The following is an 18,744-nucleotide window of genomic DNA, read 5'->3' on the forward strand; positions in this document are numbered from 1 at the left end:
AAGTCAATGGACAGTGCTAAAAATTAACTTACCTGTTATACTTTTATTACTTTGGTTAAAAAATAAGATCAAAAAAATAAGGCAAAAGAATTTAAGGCAGATCTTTATACTACAACCATATTAGTGAAATTTAACTTAAATGTCAGAACCCTTAAAAAATGGGCACTACTAAGTCAAAGACTTTCCTGAATACATTTGATAATTAGGAAAACAGAGATTTAGAAAATCTACCAAAAAGAGGTCCATGCTAACAGTATTGGATCCATCATATTTTTAGGAATCATGGCAGACATATTTTTAATTCAAACTATTAATTTCTTAACTTTTCAACTGTTTACTTACATGGTTTAAATGGTTGCTCTTCCTCTCTTCCCGCACTAAGAATAAAAAAAATTAACTGATGAATTCTGATACAAATGCCATAGAAAAATAAAAGTAGTCACTAATTATTTGATGGATTACCAATAACACAATGAGATAAAATTCCATTCTATTTTTTAAAATAATTTCCAACAAAATATATAATTTAAATCACCCAGCAAGATGAGTCCTAGAAATAAAATCTAAAAACTTAGTTTCACTTTTTTGACCTAATAGATATTCTGTATTAGGTACAAATGAAAGACTCCCCATTTACAAAAGAAAAGGACAAAGCAAATTAGGCCAGGTGAGAAACTTAGCTAATAAAAAAACTTACCTGCTGCATAGCTGAACTACTAGCCAGGAGTATTTTCTAATTCTTCATTTACACACAGCTTACTTTAATTACCACAATCTACAGATGACAACTCTAAGAACCAGTTTCTGGCCAGGCACTCATCTCCGAACGCACCAGTATCTCTGGAAGCATCCTGAACCACTTAATGGTAACCTACTCAAATACCTTACTGAAAAAATACACAACTGGAAAGTAACCTACGTTAAACGTAAATTTTAAAATGAGTGTGCTGACCTAAATGAACATATCTACAGCACACAAAACTGTTTTGCTCCAACAAAGGCCAGAAGAATAAAAGCCTGAAGAGGGTCTTAGGCCACACTCTTGCTCACATTGCCTCCTTTAACTCCAGACAGGCATCACAGGCACGGATTCCTTAAGGCTGAAGAGAGAGACAGGCATGGGACAGCTTTTCTTTTACTGTCTCCAGAGCCCCTCTACATGTGAGCAGCTCATGGCTCTGGAAGAAACTGAGAAATAGAGCAATCCTAACCAGAAATGAGTGGCTCAAGTACACACACTAGAAAAATGCAAGTTAGAAACCCCAGGAGCTTCCAGGTTGGTGAACACGTAGTACCCTTGCAGAGGGCATCAAAGCTCTGTGCCCTGTCCCCATGCCTGGCCCTATGCATCTCTTCCATCTGGCTGTTCCTGAGTTATATCCTTTTATAAAAACCAGTGATCTAACGGAAAAAAACAAAAAGCAAAACAACAACAACAAAAAACCAAACCTCCGTTTTTTATTGTGCTGCTTCACTTTAAATATTATGGAATGTTCACTTCTTGTATTCCTGCTCTCGTAATCAACTGAACAACTTGGTCACGTATGGCTTTTTAGCAAATAAACTAGGATTTAACATAACATTAAGGAAGACAAGCAGGCAAGCAGGAGTGCAAAAAATTCTACGGTTCTGATTCTCATCTTAAAACAAGGAGGACACAGGAAATTTATATGAGTTTCACATGCTGAGGATAATCTTCTGGAAAACCCCATATGGCATGTTGCTCTTATTACCCTGGCACAGCACTACATTAGGATGAGAAAGTTTTGAAGAGCTTAAAAGTTCTGAGTAGCATAAATCTGGATGTGAGATAGGCTCGTCTGGTTGAACACTGTGTAAAACAGGGCCAGAATCACAAGGCTCAATTCCCATATATAACAACTGATTTTTCTGATTTGATCAAATGAAAACCTAACTGTGACCTAAACCCTATCATTTGTCTTTAACATATGTGCTCTTCGGAGCAAGGGGAAAAGGACAAAGTAGCATGGAGAAATAGACCACATCTAAATCATGTGGCCAGTTGACTATGTTGATAAAGAGGTGGCAAAATGTATAAACAGATAGTCTAAGTGTTCTCCTCCCTAAAACACTGACAACTAAAGGAAACTGTATCATCAACATATTAAAATAAGACAAGTGAATACATAAAAAAAGTGAAACATTTAAACCACTGTAAGAGTTTTTCTAAATACCTCCTATAATACACAAAACAAAAACAGTTTTCACTCTTTTTCTCAGGGAAAAAAAAGCATTGCCTTACCATCTGTTTGAGGTTTGCTCAGAAAAATTGTGCTTGCCCTTGGGTGGTCAGAAGGGTTTGGTTCCAAAGCTAAGTCTGTATAGGAAGAAGAGAAAAAGGTGTGGTGATTTAGTTGAGTAGAAAAATACATGATTTTAAAGATAGCTACACATTGATTGAAACCACTTTTAATAGTCTTGAGAAGAGCTTTTAGTAATGACAAAAAGGCAATTTTAGTAAAGGCACAATATAAAAATTCTATTGGGAAACAGCAAAATTGTAGAAACTCTCCATACATGTGGAATAAAACCATGGCTATGTCTTAGACTTCTTTAACTTGCACCTAAATAATCTATGCCATTTTTAGATGAATCATATATGTGACTCCCCTCCTATTTATCAATTAAAAATTCAGTCACCCTCTTTTAAAGCTGATATTACTAGCACATTCCAGGAACAGTCTCAAGAAGCAAGTTATGCTGTGGCCAACTACTGTCAGATACCAGCTCAATATATCAAATATGCCAAAACAAAGTGAGTTGCTTTTGGCAAATGTTCTTCAGACAATCAAATGGCTAATTCTAACTCCATTCAACAAATGAACTCATTTAATTGGCTGTGGTTTATCTGGGGGCTATTCATCATGGCAGATTTAAGAGGACTACATAAAAGTTCAATGTTCTAATCTAGAGGAACACTTCCATGATAGTGATTTTTAACTTTGCCCTCTATTTCCAAAGCTAAACTCACTTCTTCATTCCACGCTGCATGATTAATTTGGGGCTTCAATAAGAGTACTTTCTGGAGCAGATCATAGGGCTACTAGAAAAAAATTTTGGCCATACCTACACGAAAAGGTGGGTCTGCCTGTAGCCCACCTTGCACCAAGGTGGGATAGCGTCTTCTATTTAGGCAGAAATACAAAACAAGCACAAGCTACCACACAGGATAGTAAGGTTGTTGTTTAAAACAAACAAACAAACATAAAAGCCCTATGACACTTCCTCAGCAAAGTCCATCTCAAACCATTTAACCAATCTTTTAAGAAACTGGACCAAGATTCAGATAAAGAGTAATGGTTAAGGCAATTATTTCCCAAACCACATAATAACTGATCTGTTTTTGAAAGATGGCTTTGATGGTCAAAGTGAAATACAAATATATCCCTGCCTCTTAGAGAATCCAAAGAATACACACATTGATATATTAAAAACTAATTAGTCTAGTAGTGAATTCTGTCTAACCCAGCATTCCACAAATGTATCTACCTAGAATCCCCTTTTCCCACCCAGAAAGAATTTTGCACGAACAGTAATTTGGGACTTCCCGTTTTAACAGGAATCTGAGCCATCCATTTGAATGTCATTGCCAGCACTAGTAATTTACAGAGCTAAACCAACTGCTTTGTTCTTCATGAAAATTCCTTCACTGAATTTGAAGTTTATCAAGCTGCTTATGGAGAAAATATTCTATTCAACATTTTTATGTAAAAGACCCATATAATTATTTTAAAGTTTTTTTCTCCTACATATTTGAAAAACTAAGACAATGGGAAAATAAATTATTTCAGCTGTACACAAAATGGAAGGCAGAGACTTTCACAGCTGCCTCTAACCTATAGCTTCCGAAAGAATTCATGACTACTTACCTATACCAAAAAGAAAGTAAATAGACTACATTTGAATCTAAAAAATAAGCAGAAATGTTTGCAAAGTAGCTGTATTATTTATCAGTGTCTATGGCATGGTAAAACTTAACAATTTTCAATGGAAGTCCAGGAAAATTAAGTGCCAGAATCAAAGAGAAGCAAGCTTTAACACACACACACACACCCGCCAAACCAAGATGTGCTACTACAGATCTAAATACAAAAATCAAGAAGGCTGGGATAAAAGAAGTGACAACATGCAAAAAAAAAAAGTAAACTTAGCCCAAGTGACCAGAAAAAAGCTGGCACTCTCCCTACTCTATCCTAGGGGGTTCAAAGGTAGGCACAGGACCCAGGACCGGCCAATCAATCACAGCTGTCCTGGGACTTCCCAAGAAAAGAGAAAGGCAGAACTGTACTCTAGGATCCTTAGCTAGTCTTGAGCTGCTGGACACTCCCCTTGCTATCATGAGGGGAAAGGCTTTTCAGGAGACATCAACAGAGGAGAGCAGAACTGAGGAGATCATTTCACTCCTGGGTCAAGTAGTGCTTAACTCTGTGATGTTCTTTTAACTTGCAACTGAAGGAGACCTGGTTAATCAGCAGTACTGATGATCACACTAAAGGTGGGGAAAGGTAAAAGTCACTTGCTCATTCCTTTAACAAATATCATGAACAAAAATCTGCATGAGACAAAACGATGCTCTGTTTAAAAATTACACACAACCATTCACAATCATTAACACACAATGATTCACAACCGTTACTTTTAGTTGCTTTTCTTATACGTTAAAAAAAGCTCTAATTAGTGTACAATTTATGTCTTCTTGTTACTAACAAGCGCTCTCCACCCCACTGTTGCATATTTATTGTCTAATGAATACACACTGGCCCATCAAGTGTTATTCCTATACTGGACTTAGCCAATCCCCTATTGCTGGGGATTGGTGCTTACAAAGTTCTATTCTTAAAATATTATGAGGAAAATCTTCATGTACATAGTTTTTTAAAATAATGGTTTTATCTCCTTAGCAAAGATCTTCGGAAGTGGAATGACTAAGCCAAAAGGTTAGATCACTTTCATGGCTCCATGTACAATGCTAAATTGCTTCCTAAAGAAGGTGGGGGGCACATTAGGGTATAATGCTACCAATCATGACATTTTGAGTTCCTACCCTTGCTTTGGATACTTGAAAAAAAAAAAAAATTCCTACTGATATGAATGAGGAATCTCACTGTAGATCTAATTTGTATTTCTTTTGATTACACAGTTTGACCATTTTCCCACAGTTATCAGTGTTATTTCCACTTTGGTGAGTTGGCCTATCATTTGAATGTACTGTAAACACCAGGGCCCTACTGCTGTCAGTTTGCATGAGGTTTTCAGAAAATATTAATCTTTTGTTTATAGCCTATATAACTAACAATTTTCTATATAACTTGCACTTTTTGCTAATGAAAAATACCACATCACTATCTTATAGAATGGACATGTGAGCCATTAGACAGTAAACTCGTACATACACACAATATTTCTGCACTTCCCATTAACTATCTTCCCAAGAGCCTAAGGAGACTATGATAAAACCTACCACACTCTTCACTATCACAAAGGTAAGACTGCCAACTATTAAGCAAAGCTTTACCACCCACCATCCCTCTCATCCCTCTCCCCACCACATGCACACACAGTAATTTAGAGACTTCAGGAAATTACTGTGCATTCAGGAAATCACATGGATTCTTCCGAAAGTTATTTCTTTAGAAACCTCTAAGAATGTTTTACCCAGGAGAAATATTCTTGAGCTCATGATTAGGGGTTATGATTAAAACTGTATTTTAAGACCCATCATTTTTGTATTATCAATTTAAATTGCAACTTATTTGACAGCATGATAGGTCAATGTAGAAAAAGTATGATTAAAAAAAAATTAAACTCGGTCTTAATGTAAACATTCCTCAGAGGAAACCTGTAAAACACCACCGACACTGAATACTGTTTTTCCTCCAATCTAAGATTCTACCAGTTGTTAAGATCCATCTCAATTGCAGTTGTTAAAAGTGTGAAAACATAGGCAACTTAGAACAAATGAAATGCATTACTGAAGGCTAAAAGTGTTAAAACTATGCTATCAAACTGTCGATAAATGATTTTTCCTTGTTAAAATATTAGAGGGAGAGGGAAGTGACCAAGAAAGCATCTGACAGAAGCAGCATATTTCAGAAAGCGATTAATATCAACATATTGATTTCAATATATTCCAAATAAACAGGAGATGTCAGCAGTTTCTGGGCCAACTGCTGAGCACCAGTTCACTTAACGGTGACCACTGCGTTTACTGAACTGCCCTAGCGTCCCTGTACCGCACAGTGTATTAGTTTTATGGCTCATAAGACAAACATTACAACCCTTACAATTACCATGGAAACTGATGATCTCATCTCTCTGAGTCCACGCTTGCCACCGCAGTCAGGGAGGTCCCGCCAGCCGGCCCTGAGCTGGGCGGCCTCACCAGCGGGGACACAGCAGGCTCCTGCACCTGCCAGGCTACTGCTCATCCAAGCCTTGATCCTGCTTTCCTAGCTTCTGACCATCCTGGCTTCCAAACTTCCCAGCTCTGGTTTCCAACTGCTTCTGTACCTGCCTCTACCCTGGTTCTCAGTTTTGCCTTATTTTAATCCTCAATCAGTGTTACAGTGATCATGACTGAGAGGTGACACATAGGTTAAGTACACCTGGCTTTATATATTTCTAAAGAGTACTTTACTCAGTTTCTTGGACTTTTAAGAACCTTTGTGGGTTGCAAGTTACCTTCATTTCATTTCACATTACGCAGTGTTACTGTTTTAACTCTTAAGTTTTATTACTTTAATACACTAAACCAACAACAACAAAAAAGGGTGAGAAAAAAGGTAGTATTCCAAAGAAGCTCACATAATGTCAACAATAAATTCTGTTCCTATATGCCATGCATTTGGAATTTACAGTCCTACTCTCTATCAATACTCATTTTTAAAACCTTGGACAACTCAATTTATACCTAAGAAAAGAATTCCTACACTACCTAACTCAGAACATGGTGAGAATCAAATGAAATGCAAGAGCAATCTATATACTACAGCCTATTTTAGACCCTTATTAATATCGCTTTTTTGTTCAAGCCACTGTTGGCTCTCACCTGAGCTACCGCACCAGCCTCCTAACTGGTCTCCCTCTCTGCTTCCTTCCACCCTTACAGTCTATTCTCACACAGTAGCTGGTCTGCTCTCCCTCCACCCTCTCTACCCCCCTTCCCTTTTTCTAAGAATTAACATCATTCTCCTGCATATAATCCTTCAATGGTTTCCCATTACAATTAGGCTAAAATTCATATTTTTTGGTCAAGGCCCACTAGGCATACAAGGTCTTAATCCCCCATATTCCTCCTGGCATTCATTCACTCAGCTGCAGCCACCCATCTTTCTGTCCTTGGCACGCATCAAGCATATTCCCTTCTTAGGAACTGCACAGAAGCCTCTTCTCCCACAGCCTCACATGGCTCTCTTAGGACTGCTCATGGGTCGCTAAAGGAGAGAAGCTGTCTTTAACCACCCCTTGTAAAACTGTCCTCCTCCCCAGCCCATTACCTTCATTTTCTTTCTTAGTGTTCTCACTACCTGATGTTATTCTTGTGTCGTCAGCCCCCAGGCACCTCCAGAAAGGAAGGACCTGAGTTAGGATACGGGTTTTGTCTTGTCTAACCACTGTTTGTCCTGCCTCTGGAATGGTGCCTAATAATCATGTTTCAGTGTACCCAAAACCAGTTAAGTTTCTCCCAATTTTCCCACATCATCTAAGATTTCTTCTAATGCTGTCTTTTGATGTGTCTGTCACCTAAGACCAGAGTTAATTTCAGATCTCTTAGAGTAGTAGTTTAGTTACTCAGAATCAAAGACACAAGACAGGTTACCAAGAACCACGAAAACCTAAAAGAGGAAATCTAATGTTCAGTGAAAAATCAATGGTAACTTTAATTTGGGAAAAGAACATTTAATGTTAAAATACCTTTACTACAAAATGACTCACCCTATGAATTTAATGAAGTCGTAAGACAAAGTGTACAATCAGAATGCTATAGGGAAGTATCAATACAATGCATCAGTTTTTACCTGTGTCCCCTGAATAAAGCATTATAATGGGATTATAAAAGATGCTCAACCATAAAGGCTGGGTAAATGAATTATGCTCCAACCATTCGATGGCACAGTAAACAGTTGGTAAAAGGCAGGCTGTAGAGCCATGCGCAGTTGCATGGAAATACGTCACCCTGGAGCACTCTCTAGGTGCCAGCACGGTTCCAGGAGCTTCATGCCGTTACTTTTCTTTATAACAAAAAGTGACAAAGTGGCACATAAAGAACAATCCCATCTTTGTAAAATAAACACAATGTTATGTTTATATGCATACAAAAGGTTCAGGAAGAATCAGCACCAAAATATTAATAAAGATTCTGGATATTCTGAGTGTGAGTGAAGGACTTTTCTGTGTTTTCTAAATCTTTTACATCAAATGTTTATTAATACTGTCACCAAAAAAAGGAAAGATCTGTTGCTCAGAGGTTTTTCCACATCATATTGCCAATTCCTTCCCTACCCACTCTTCAGGGGGATGGGAGGTAGGGGTCACTTGAGAGAGCACCTTTCACCAGAAAATTAGCAAAGCTCCTAAGGTCAGAACATAAAGGCTGTATGAAAAGTTGATGAATAAAAATAAAATCAGATAATAGGACCGTAGCATCTTATTTTCTATTATGACACTACCATCAGTTATATTAGATATACTGTTAAAGACAAAGTAGTAAAAAATTCTTTTGAGTCTATCTGAAATCTATACTACGTTCTTAGGAGTTACTTTTTTGAGATGGCTTGAAGAAATCATGTTCTTCTCCAATGTTTCTGAAGAACAAGACAGAGCATCATTTATGGACGATTTTCTCTAAGTAACCAAATAATTCTTCACTGTAGAAAAGCCAAAATGTTTTATATCTGAGTAGGTATTTCTCAGTTTCCAGGGAAACTGATACAAAATTGTCTGAAATAAAGACATTAAGAGCAAACTTCCAATGTGCCTGTGCTTTATATTTGGTGTTCTGACCTTGTTTCTATGGAAACTTCATTAATAGGCAAATGCTGAAATTGAGGTTTCTCTTATCACTTTATTGAATGCCCCCCCAAAAAAGACAAATTGAAATGAAATTTTAACAATCCTGTTAAACATAAAAAGGTAAATTCTGTACTCATGAACTCTATTTTTCCAGTTCCTGATTTAGCACTCCTTCCTTATCATACATAGTCGTATGCTAAATGCTTAGTACCTTACCTGCCCGCTTACCAGCTTCCCCTAATGTCCCTCTGTCCAGGGCATTCTCGGCTTCAATTGGATTTCACCAGAACAAACTCTTTAAATTATATCAACGTGTTTACCTGACTGATAAATTTAGGCTATTTCATGACTTCTACTTTTATTCATATCCATTGCAATGTATGTACAGACAGAGAATGGAGAGGTAAATGTTGCTTCTGAGTTGTGTACAATCAACTGGAATGGCAATAATCAAAACTGGAGTATGCTGAGATAGGCCTAACTTATGGATAAATTATAAAATATAAGGTGCACTCTAAACAGTTTCTTAAGCATCCCAAGAACTGAATTTGGCACATCTACCACCTCCCAAGTCTGTCTCTTTTGTTCAGTAGCTGTGTTACACAGTCATTTCAGATCTCTAAGTCTTGGCTTCTTCATCGGCAACAGAGGGAGAATATATACGGGCCTTATTTGTAGATGGAAGGGCCAAGTGAAATACACAAGAAAATGCATTGTACATCTTAAAAGAATTCTATAAAGGTCCAATTTTCGTCTCTCATCCTACACTAGCCAACTACTAACTGTTTTTAAAAATCATTTAGAGGCTTACCTTATAGCAACAAGCAGAGCAGTTTTCACAAGTACTTACGTGCTTTGTGTTTAAAGCTACAATTAATTCACATAATTTGTTCATTCTTTCACAATATCTAACTATTCTGAAAAGGGAGTACTTTCCACTTACAAAGCCACGTCCATCATAAGGGTGAATCCACAGGCTTAATTATTCTAACTTTTAAAGAAATTAAATAAACCCAACTAAAATTTAAATAGAAGAGCTGTAAGACATTTCGTCTATGAAATAATGAAATAATCTCTGGCATTTAAATGAAACAAATGGGCCAGTGGGGCTTTAACATCTTTATGATACAATGTTTTATACTTCAAAGAACAGTCTTTATTAAAGTGCCACTATGCTACCCAGAAATTTTTTTTTTTAACCTAGAGCCATCCCTTTCCAAAATTCTAGAGGCAAAAATCAAACATTTCCTCTCTTCTCTCTCTCCTCTCCTCCCCGACAACACCCACCCCCAGCCACTTAGTCTTCAGAACTTTTACCTGAACATTCCTAAAGTTAAATAGTATTCTACTGGGTGGGGGGGGGGGGGGGTGGTGGGGTGGAGGAGGGAGCCATGGAGACATTTTTCTGCAGGATGGATGTGGTATGTTAACTCCCAAACCTTTATATTACAAATTACAATCTGAATTTGTTTTTTCTCCTTTGAAACTTCTGTCCAGCAGTCTCAGGAACCACCTCACCCCTCCCTTAGAACAGGCAACGTGCAAAAGAAGTCGGTTAAGGCTGTGCAGCTGAAGACATACTTGTGTCAAAGTGGGAATTTAAAAGTAATCAGAACTCCATGGGGTCTCCTTTGGTAAAGAAAAAAAACCCAACAACTATTCTCTGCAGCCGTGGCAGTAACGTTTCACACCGTTCACAGTTATTTTAAGCCCCTCTCCCACCATTTTCTTTCCTATCGTGTTCAAATTATAGTTAGAAGGGATAAAGTAGCTTCTATCAGGGCGACTGAAAACATTAAAATCCAAAGAATTTTAGTTAAGAACACCACACTGACTCTGTCCATCTCTATTTTGAATTTAAATGACAAATCCTCTAATGTTTGTCTTAATTGTCTCGAGTATCAACTACCTTAACGAATAGAAGTCTATCATCAGGCCCTTACCTAGTTCCTTCACTTAGGTACCATCTGGATAGGGAGACGGGATGGATACGCCGAAGTTAGAGTATTTAAGTTTTCATTAAGAAAAGAGAGAATACACCAGAAAGTCTCTGCTAAGTCCCACGAGATGTTAAACAAATAGAACCACCAACAGGAAGGGCCGCGGATTGGAGGGTCTCAGGCCGGGCTGGGAAATGGGAACGGGGGAAAGAATTGGGCATTCGGGTAGGGAAGAGGGAAGGAGACTGGCCGGACGCGACTGGTAAAGAATAAGGGGTGGGGACGCCAAGCAGAGCCAGCCTTCGTCCCCGGTGCCCAGCCCTGGGAGAGCCAACTCCGGGCAAGAGGGAGCCCTAGGCGGCGTCTCCCTCCCGGGGGACCCTGGGGGCGGCGGAGGCCAGAGGTAAGCCCGAGAGCAGACGGCGCCGACCCCGCGAGGGGCGAGGCGCGCCCGCCGCTTCTTACCTTCGGGCATCTCCCGGTCGCTGACGTGCTGCAGGTGGTGGCCTTCGCCACCTGCGAAATCCAACTCGGCGGGTTCCACGGTAGCCGCCGCCGGAGCTACTGCCACCGCGTTCCCGGCCGCCGCCTTGTAGACCTCAGACTCGCAGTCCGGCTCCACTGACCCCCTGCGCCGGCCCAACTTGCGGCAGGCATTGGGGGACAGGCAACAAGACAGCGAGTTCCCCATGGGGCGCCTTCACTCCTCGCCGCCGCCGCCGCCGCCTCCGCTCGTCCCCCGACTCCGCCGAGCTCAGAAGCCGCCCCCTCCCCCAACAATGGCGCGGCGGGCACTGGCAGCCCCGGGCTATGCCGGGGCTGTGCCGCACATGCAGACGCGACTTCGCCCGCCGCTCTCCTGTCCGCCCAGCCGCCGGGCCCCGGGCAGGGGCCCGGCCCCGGCCGCACCCCCGCCGCCGCCGCCGCCGCCGCCGCCTCCCCGGAACCAACTAGTCTGTGAGGGCGGTGACCAGACCGGCTTATTTAAAAGGGGTGGGAACCAGACAAGCGCTCAGACGCGCAGCCACTGCAGGGAGAGAGCGCAGCCGGAGCTCCTCCTCCTTCCGCCGCCGCCTCCTGACTGAAAGTAGCTAGCCCGGCCGGCCCTTGCCTACCGGAATGTGTCCTTCGGTCACCTGGTTACGACGGACCAATCACGACCAGAGTTCCCTCCACGCGCCCTCCTCAGAGCGCAGGCATGTAACTCACAATGCCCCGCCCCCGCCCGCGGCTGCCCCGCCCCCCGAGCGGCGCGCCCCGGACTCTGCTTTCCATTCATCTCTCGCACTCCGAGCTTTCCGGTCCTGCGGGAAGCGCCGCGGGAGTTTGTTAATGGAAGCCGTCCTGAGTCAGTGGGCTCTGTAGAAAGCCCCTGTTCGTAAAATGCCAGTTCAGTTAGCAACTCGGTTTCACCGGGTCGACAGTTGACTCATTTGATGTATTGCTCAACGAACTTAGTTTCACCCCAATTTTTGACCGTTTTTTATAACTGAATGCTCCTCCTGTCTTGCCTTCCAAAGAGTGTTAGTTTCCGCCTACAGTTTAACCATAGCAACCCCCGGGGTCCTGGTCCTACTCTCAATAAAGAGCTGTGGCTGTGTCTTGAATGAGACTCGAGGACACGTCACCCCTCCACTTCCTCATCAGTAAATTAGGTACCGAACTCCTCCCTCCCACCTCTGAGGCGCTGGGATTCAGCAACTCGCTTTTCTCGCCTGTTTCTCTCTTCCACGGCAGGAGTTTCCAGGTTTCCCTACTTTAGCCAACAACAACGCATAAAGTACGATTTTCTCATACCAACTTGAGAGTCACAAAGTGAAGTACCACGGTCTTGATTTGATGAAGATGATAACGATAGTTAACATTTGGCAAACACTATGCGCCCGCCCCCGTTCCAAGTGAGGTACTCATTTAACCCTCGGGAACAAAATCCTCAGAAACCTTCATTTTACAGATTTTACAGAAGCTAAGTAACGTTCCCAAGGTCACATGATTGCTCAGGGGTGTGGCCAGGATTTGATCCCTGATTGTGTGGATCCCCAAAGGCACCTTATTGTGATCATCAGAAAATAAAGGTAGAAGTCAAATTTGGTTGGAAGTGACATAGTGTATCAGGAACAGTTTTTTGATGTGGATTTTAAAATACTTTCCCTTCATTCAACATTGATTAGTCCCTCCTACATGCCAGGCACCCGTGTGTGAAAAATGGTCCTGCCCTCAGTGACCTCAGGCACGGTGAGAAAACAAAGGCTTAGAGACCCCAATAGTCTGAGGTCACACTGCTGCAAAGTACTTAAACCTGAAATTCAAACCTAGATCTATTAACCCCAAGTAGATGCTGGGGTAAAGAGCTTGGTTTTCTTCCCAGAAACAGGAGAGCCATTGAATGTTGTGAAGTTAAGGAGTCACTATCAGGTGGTTTGTAGTGAGGTCACGCTTGAGAATAAGTAGGACTGATGGAAGCAACAAAACCCATTAAGAGACTTTATATTCATCTAAGCGAGGAGTGAGGGTTCAAACTAAAGGCAGTGGCAGAGATTGGAGTGGAGGGAAAGGATCTGAGGTCATTTGGGAGGTAGAATAGAAGTGCTCAGTGACTAGATATGGAGCGGGAAGGGGAAAAGAGAAGCAAAAATGGCTGCTAGGGTTCTGGCTTAGGGAACTATGTAGAGTGTGGTTACTTTTTCTTAGATAGTGCAGGAAAAGGAAGAGGTTTGGGAAGGAAGATCATTTTGGGTTCTGTTAAGCGGAACATGGAAATGGAGCTCTCTGGTTGAAAGTAAGCCTCTGCAGGCTAAGTCCATTTTGTGATATCCCAACTTATGTTTTCAAAAAAAACACATTAAATCAATTTAAAAATGTGATTGGGGAAATTCCCTAATGTTGACAGCTAAGAATATCACATTTTTCATGGAGCAACTTGGAATCTATGGTTTTAGTAAATGAGGCATTCTATGTAAAATAAAACTGGTAAATGAGAGCTCTACCCACCACCAGAGCCTCCCATCAAGCCTCTTAGATAGCCTCAACCACCAGAGGGCAGACAGCAGAAGCAAGAAAAACTACAATCCTGCAGCCTGTGGACCAAAAACCACAGTTACAGAAAGATAGACAAGATGAAAAGGCAGAGGGCTATGTACCAGATGAAGGAACAAGAAAAAACCCCAGAAAAACAACTAAATGAAGTGGAGATAGGCAACCTTCCAGAGAAAGAATTCAGAATAATGAGAGTGAAGATGATCCAGGACCTCGGAATAAGAATGGAGGCAAAGATGGAGAAGATGCAAGAAATGATTAACAAAGACCTAGAAGAATTAAAGAACAAACAAACAGAGATGACCAATACAATAACTGAAATGAAAACTACACTAGAAGGAATCAATAGCAGAATAACTGAGGCAGAAGAACGGATAAGTGACCTGGAAGACAGAATGGTGGAATTCACTGCTGCGGAACAGACTAAAGAAAAAAGAATGAAAAGAAATGAAGACAGCCTAAGAGACCTCTGGGACAACATTAAACGCAACAACATTCACATAATAGGGGTCCCAGAAGGAGAAGAGAGAGAGAAAGGACCCGAGAAAATATTTGAAGAGATTATAGTCGAAAACTTCCCTAACATGGGAAAGGAAATAGCCACCCAAGTCCAGGAAGCGCAGAGAGTCCCATACAGGATAAACCCAAGGAGAAACACGCCGAGACACATAGTAATCAAAGTGGCAAAAATTAAAGACAAAGAAGAATTATTGAAAGCAGCGAGGGAAAAACGACACATAACATACAAGGGAACTCCCATAAGGTTAACAGCTGATTTCTCAGCAGAAACTCTGCAAGCCAGAAGGGAGTGGCATGATATACTTAAAGTGATGAAAGGGAAGAACCTACAACCAAGATTACTCTACCCGGCAAGGATCTCATTTAGATTTGATGGAGAAATCAAAAGCTTTAGAGACAAGCAAAAGCTAAGAGAATTCAGCACCACCAAACGAGCTCTACAACAAATGCTAAAGGGACTTCTCTAAGTGGGAAACACAAGAGAAGAAAAGGACCTACAAAAACAAACCCAAAACAATTAAGAAAATGGTCATAGGAACATCCATATCGATAATTACCTTAAACGTGAATGGATTAAATGCCCCAACCAAAAGACATAGACTGGCTGAATGGATACAAAAACAAGACCCATATATATGCTGTCTACAAGAGACCCACTTTAGACCTAGGGACACATACAGACTGAAAGTGAGGGGATGGAAAAAGATATTCCATGCAAATGGAAATCAAAAGAAAGCTGGAGTAGCTATACTCATATCAGATAAAATGGACTTTAAAATAAAGAATGTTACAAGAGACAAGGAAGGACACTACATAATGATAAAGGGATCAATCCAAGAAGAAGATATAACAATTATAAATATATATGCACCCAACACAGGAGCACCTCAATACATAAGGCAACTGCTAACAGCTATAAAAGAGGAAATTGACAGTAACACAATCATAGTGGGGGACTTTAACACCTCACTTACGCCAATGGACAAATCATCCAAAATGAAAATAAATAAGGAAACAGAAGCTTTAAATGACACAATAGACCAGATAGATTTAATTGATATATATAGGACATTCCATCCAAAAACAGCAGATTACACGTTCTTCTCAAGTGCGCACGGAACATTCTCCAGGATAGATCACAATTTGGGTCACAAATCAAGCCTCAGTAAATTTAAAAAAATTGAAATCATATCAAGCATCTTTTCTGACCACAACGCTATGAGATTAGAAATGAATTACAGGGAAAAAAACGTAAAAAAGACAAACACATGGAGGCTAAACAATACGTTACTAAATAACCAAGAGATCACTGAAGAAATCAAAGAGGAAATAAAAAAATACCTAGAGACAAATGACAATAAAAACACGACGACCCAAAGCCTATGGGATGCAGCGAAAGCAGTTCTAAGAGGGAAGTTTATAGCTATGCAAGCCTACCTAAAGAAACAAGAAAAATCTCAAGTAAACAATCTAACCTTACACCTAAAGAAACTAGAGAAAGAAGAACAAACAAAACCCAAAGTTAGCAGAAGGAAAGAAATCATAAAGATCAGAGCAGAAATAAATGAAATAGAAACAAAGAAAACAATAGCAAAGATCAATAAAACTAAAAGCTGGTTCTTTGAGAAGATAAACAAAATTGATAAGCCATTAGCCAGACTCATCAAGAAAAAGAGGGAGAGGACTCAAATCAATAAAATCAGAAATGAAAAAGGAGAAGTTACAACAGACACCGCAGAAATACAAAGCATCCTAAGAGACTACTACAAGCAACTTTATGCCAATAAAATGGACAACTTGGAAGAAATGGACAAATTTTTAGAAAGGTATAACCTTCCAAGACTGAACCAGGAAGAAACAGAAAATATGAACAGACCAATCACAAGTAATGAAGTTGAAACTGTGATTAAAAATCGTCCAACAAACAAAAGTCCAGGACCAGATGGCTTCACAGGTGAATTCTATCAAACATTTAGAGAAGAGCTAACACCTATCCTTCTCAAACTCTTCCAAAAAATTGCAGAGGAAGGAACACTCCCAAACTCGTTCTATGAGGCCACCATCACCCTGATACCAAAACCAGACAAAGACACTACAAAAAAAGAAAATTACAGACCAATATCACTGATGAATATAGATGCAAAAATCCTCAACAAAATACTAGCAAACAGAATCCAACAACACATTAAAAGGATCATACACCACGATCAAGTGGGATTTATCCCAGGGATGCAAGGATTCTTCACTATACGCAAATCAATCAATGTGATACACCATATTAACAAATTGAAGAATAAAAACCATATGATCATCTCAATAGATGCAGAAAAAGCTTTTGACAAAATTCAACACCCATTTATGATAAAAACTCTCCAGAAAGTGGGCATAGAGGGAACCTACCTCAACATAATAAAGGCCATATATGACAAACCCACAGCAAACATCATTCTCAATGGTGAAACACTGAAAGCATTTCCTCTAAGATCAGGAATGAGACAAGGATGTCCACTCTCACCACTGTTATTCAACATAGTTCTGGAAGTCCTAGCCACGGTAATCAGAGAAGAAAAAGAAATAAAAGGAATACAAATTGGAAAAGAAGAAGTAAAACCGTCACTGTTTGCGGAAGACATGATGCTATACATAGAGAATCCTAAAACTGCCACCAGAAAACTGCTAGAGCTAATTAATGAATATGGTAACGTTGCAGGATACAAAATGAATGCACAGAAATCTCTTGCATTCCTATACACTAATGATGAAAAATCTGAAAGAGAAATTATGGAAACACTCCCATTTACCATTGCAACAAAAAGAATAAAATACCTAGGAATAAACCAAAAAAAAAAAAAACTGGTAAATGAAAACAACATTTAAAATTGTGTTGTCATTAGAGTATACACAAAGTAATTGAAGCTGTAGGTATAGAAGTGGTTGCCTTGAGAAGACATGTATAATAAGGAAAGGAAGAAAGGAAGGAAGGAAAGAAGGAAGGAAGCAGGGGAAGAAGGAAAGCAAGAAGGAAGGAAGAGAAGGAAGGGAAGGAAAGAAGAGGTCTTCAAAAATAGGGAGATTTAAGTGGCATTTAAGTAAACCTGCCAAAGGGAGCAGTGGCAATCAACGGACCTGAGTATTAATTAGGAATGACTGATCACGTGAGTCCCATGAGGGTAGGGATCACATCTGCTTCTCATTTCTGGAGCAGAGCACCTAGCACAGTACCTGGCCAGTAGATGCTCCATTCGCAATTGTCCAGTGTTGTCCGTGGGGCAGGAAAGCTACAAATACCATTGGCTGCGGCAACTGGGTGACTGGGGATGTGTGCAAGCTGGATGGCAGGCAGTGAGTAAAGAAATGAATAGGGAACAGAAGTGCCCTTGACCGGTGGGGAGGGCCGCGCTGTGCACCCCTCTGCTCTCGCTGCAGGGAGATGGCTTAGCGACTTCTCCTGGGGAGGTTCCTGGCCTCCATAATCTGCAGGAAGCCCTCTCAGAGTCAGTGGGCGCCCCTTGCCTCCAGGGCCCTGCAGACCCCACAGCACAGTCCTAATAACCTGACAGTAACACCCAGCCAAGCCCAGTCAATATACACCACCAGTCTGTACAATGACCTTTAACATCCAGGATGGACCAGACTTTCAAGACTGAGTTGTCAACAGTGAGACACCAGTGGTTGTGGATTTCCATGCACAGTGATGTGGTCCCTGCAAGATCCTGGGGCCAAGGTTAGAGAAGGTGGTGGCCAAGCAGCATGGAAAGGTGGTGATGGCCAAGGCGGATATTGATGACCACACAGACCTCGCCATAGAGTATGAGGTATCAGCTGTGCCCACCGTGCTGGCCATCAAGAATGGGGATGTGGTGGACAGGTTTGTGGGCATCAAGGATGAGGACCAGCTGGAGGCCTTCCTGAAGAAGCTGATTGTCTGACAAGCAGGGAAGCGTCCTGACTGCCCCTGCCCACCTGGGCCCCGTGGTCCCGGGGGACCCAGATAGAACTCATAGCCCTTCTGTGCCGGCCCTTCCTACCTCCTCCCTCTGCCTGGCCCCTGTGGGTCCGTGCTTTGGAGACCAGGCCTCCAAACACAGGAGCCTCAAGTGCTCCCAAGCTGGCTGACCGCCAGGGTGGCCGCCCAAGGAGCGGTGCCGCCACCGAGCTGGGACAGCCGTCTCCTCACCCACTCTCTGCTCCTTCTAGGGCTTGTTGCCGTGCTCCC

General features: G+C 41.2%; 1 protein-coding gene and 1 pseudogene across 3 annotated transcripts in view; one reads left to right on the top strand and one right to left on the bottom strand.

Annotated features, from left to right (window-relative positions):
• Window positions 1–11,862, bottom strand: part of LOC132369149 (cyclin-Y-like protein 1) — a 34,337-nt gene extending 22,475 nt beyond the window's left edge. For 2 of the 3 annotated variants that reach the window (XM_059928489.1, XM_059928487.1), the window contains exons 1-3: window positions 11,439–11,862; window positions 2,264–2,338; window positions 343–377 (exon numbers count right to left, since the gene is read on the bottom strand). In XM_059928489.1, coding sequence (XP_059784472.1) covers window positions 343–377; window positions 2,264–2,338; window positions 11,439–11,664 — 336 coding nt within the window. In that variant the 5' untranslated portion in view covers window positions 11,665–11,862. The remainder of the gene's footprint in view (window positions 1–342; window positions 378–2,263; window positions 2,339–11,438) is intronic. The other variant, XM_059928488.1, reaches the window with a different exon arrangement.
• Window positions 11,863–17,943: 6,081 nt separating this feature from the next.
• Window positions 17,944–18,457, top strand: LOC132368804 (thioredoxin, mitochondrial-like; annotated as a pseudogene).
• The last annotated feature ends 287 nt before the right edge of the window (window positions 18,458–18,744 follow it).

The sequence above is a fragment of the Balaenoptera ricei genome, chromosome 7 (assembly GCF_028023285.1).
Source record: "Balaenoptera ricei isolate mBalRic1 chromosome 7, mBalRic1.hap2, whole genome shotgun sequence".
Lineage (NCBI taxonomy): Eukaryota > Metazoa > Chordata > Mammalia > Artiodactyla > Balaenopteridae > Balaenoptera > Balaenoptera ricei.